We start from the raw sequence: 1,713 nt of genomic DNA, 5'->3' as shown, positions 1-1,713 counted from the left end.
TGTTTTTTGTTTTTCTTGCCTCAGATATTCCAAAACTTAGTGTTTTGTTAATGTTGGGTTGTGCTCTCACTTTGTGCAGGCCAGCACGTCCAGCTTCCTGGGGGAGTGTTTGCTTACACCAGGAGGGAGCCCCTTGGTGTGTGTGTGGGAATTGGTGCATGGAACTACCCCTTCGCGATTGCTGCATTGAAATCTGCTCCTGCTCTTGCATGTGGTGAGTTTCCCAGTGTGTTGCACATTATTATGGTGCTGTAAATGATTACATCTGCCTGTTTAATTAGCAGTCATGTCTCTTGTACCCTTTAGACTCTAACCTGCAATGTTGCATTTGGGCTCTGTTACTAGGTAATGCCATGGTTTTTAAACCCTCTCCAATGACCCCTGTGACTGCTGTGATACTGGCTGAGATCTACAAAGAGGCAGGGGTACCTGACGGGCTCTTCTGTGTGGTACAAGGTGGAGCAGAGACTGGTAGCTTGCTCTGTCATCACCCAATGGCTGCCAAAGTCACCTTCACTGGCAGTGTGCCTACAGGGAAAAAGGTATAGAAAAGGCACAATGAGACAAGAATCAGACAATCACAACTGGCATCCTAGTAGTAAACATTCAAACTGAAGTTAACTGAGTCACCCCTTCCTTTTAAAGCACCTTACAGTTGGTCTTGTCCATTTACCTCAAATGATTTTCAGATTGCATTACCACTGATTATTTCTGAAAAGCATGTTCTAGTCTTAGATTTGAGTTGTTTTAAAGTCACTTCACTGAGACATGAGGCAGTTATTGGATCACTGTAAATATTGGATCAGCGTTTGATTTTGTCAGAGTTTGTTATCTTTGTGTGGTAATGCAAATGTGAGTGAAGCTTGGTTTGGAAAGTTTAACATTTAACAGTGACATCTTTGATCGCAGGTACGGTGTGACTGATAACAGATGTAAAGATGGTGCAATAATATGTGATAAATGAATGGAAAGCACAGAATACAAAATAATATTAGATATACCTGTGCTTTGTCATTATACCTTAAACATGTGGAATACTTGAATTGCTCTGCAGGGCTTCAGATGTCCTTAGGTATATACTGTGTGTCCTCCTTGCACTCAGATCATGGAGATGGCTGCGAAGGGTGTGAAACAGGTAACTCTGGAGCTTGGAGGTAAATCTCCCCTCATTATTTTCAAAGACTGTGAGCTGGAGAATGCTGTGAGGGGAGCACTCATGGCAAACTTCCTCACACAGGGACAGGTGAGCCTGTTGTATTGAATGTCAGTCTTGAACTAATCCATTGGATTCTTGGCTAGTTCTTACTGGTTCACATTTCACTCTGAAATATAGGTTTGCTGCAATGGAACCAGAGTGTTTGTGCAAAGAGATATCATGCCCAAGTTCCTGGAAGAAGTGGTGAGGAGAACCAAGGCCATCCCTATTGGTGACCCCCTGTTGGAGAGCACCCGCATGGGAGCACTGATCAGCAAGCCACAGCTGGAGAAAGTGCTGGGATATGTCAGTCAGGCCAAGAAGGAGGTGTGTCAGTGGTCCTTTGTTAGATTAATGCAGTGACAGTTACTTTTTTACAGCAGGCCCTATGGACAGATCTCAATCATCAGGAGGGCTACAATAAAATGACATGGCTTGCAAAACATGTCTAATAAAGTAATAACAAAACCAGATGATCATGATGTTTTATTGCTCTTTAATTGGAGCAAAGTAAAACA

At 43.0% G+C, this 1,713-nt stretch overlaps 1 protein-coding gene across 1 annotated transcript; it reads left to right on the top strand.

The window, feature by feature from the left end:
- Nucleotides 1–54: 54 nt before the first annotated feature.
- On the top strand, nucleotides 55–1,668 carry LOC109954006 (aldehyde dehydrogenase family 9 member A1-like; the record flags this gene model as incomplete). The annotated part of the gene is made up of 4 exons (XM_020589439.1): nucleotides 55–214; nucleotides 346–542; nucleotides 1,103–1,243; nucleotides 1,334–1,668. Coding segments are annotated over 4 exons (723 nt in total), but the record flags the coding sequence as incomplete, so codon positions are not given.
- Between the last annotated feature and the right edge of the window lie 45 nt (nucleotides 1,669–1,713).

The sequence above is a fragment of the Monopterus albus genome, unplaced genomic scaffold, assembly GCF_001952655.1.
Source record: "Monopterus albus unplaced genomic scaffold, M_albus_1.0 scaffold2529.1, whole genome shotgun sequence".
Taxonomy (NCBI): Eukaryota; Metazoa; Chordata; class Actinopteri; order Synbranchiformes; family Synbranchidae; genus Monopterus; species Monopterus albus.
The sequence above is the reverse complement of the archived record's forward strand: the minus strand, read 5'-3'. Positions and strand labels throughout refer to the sequence as shown.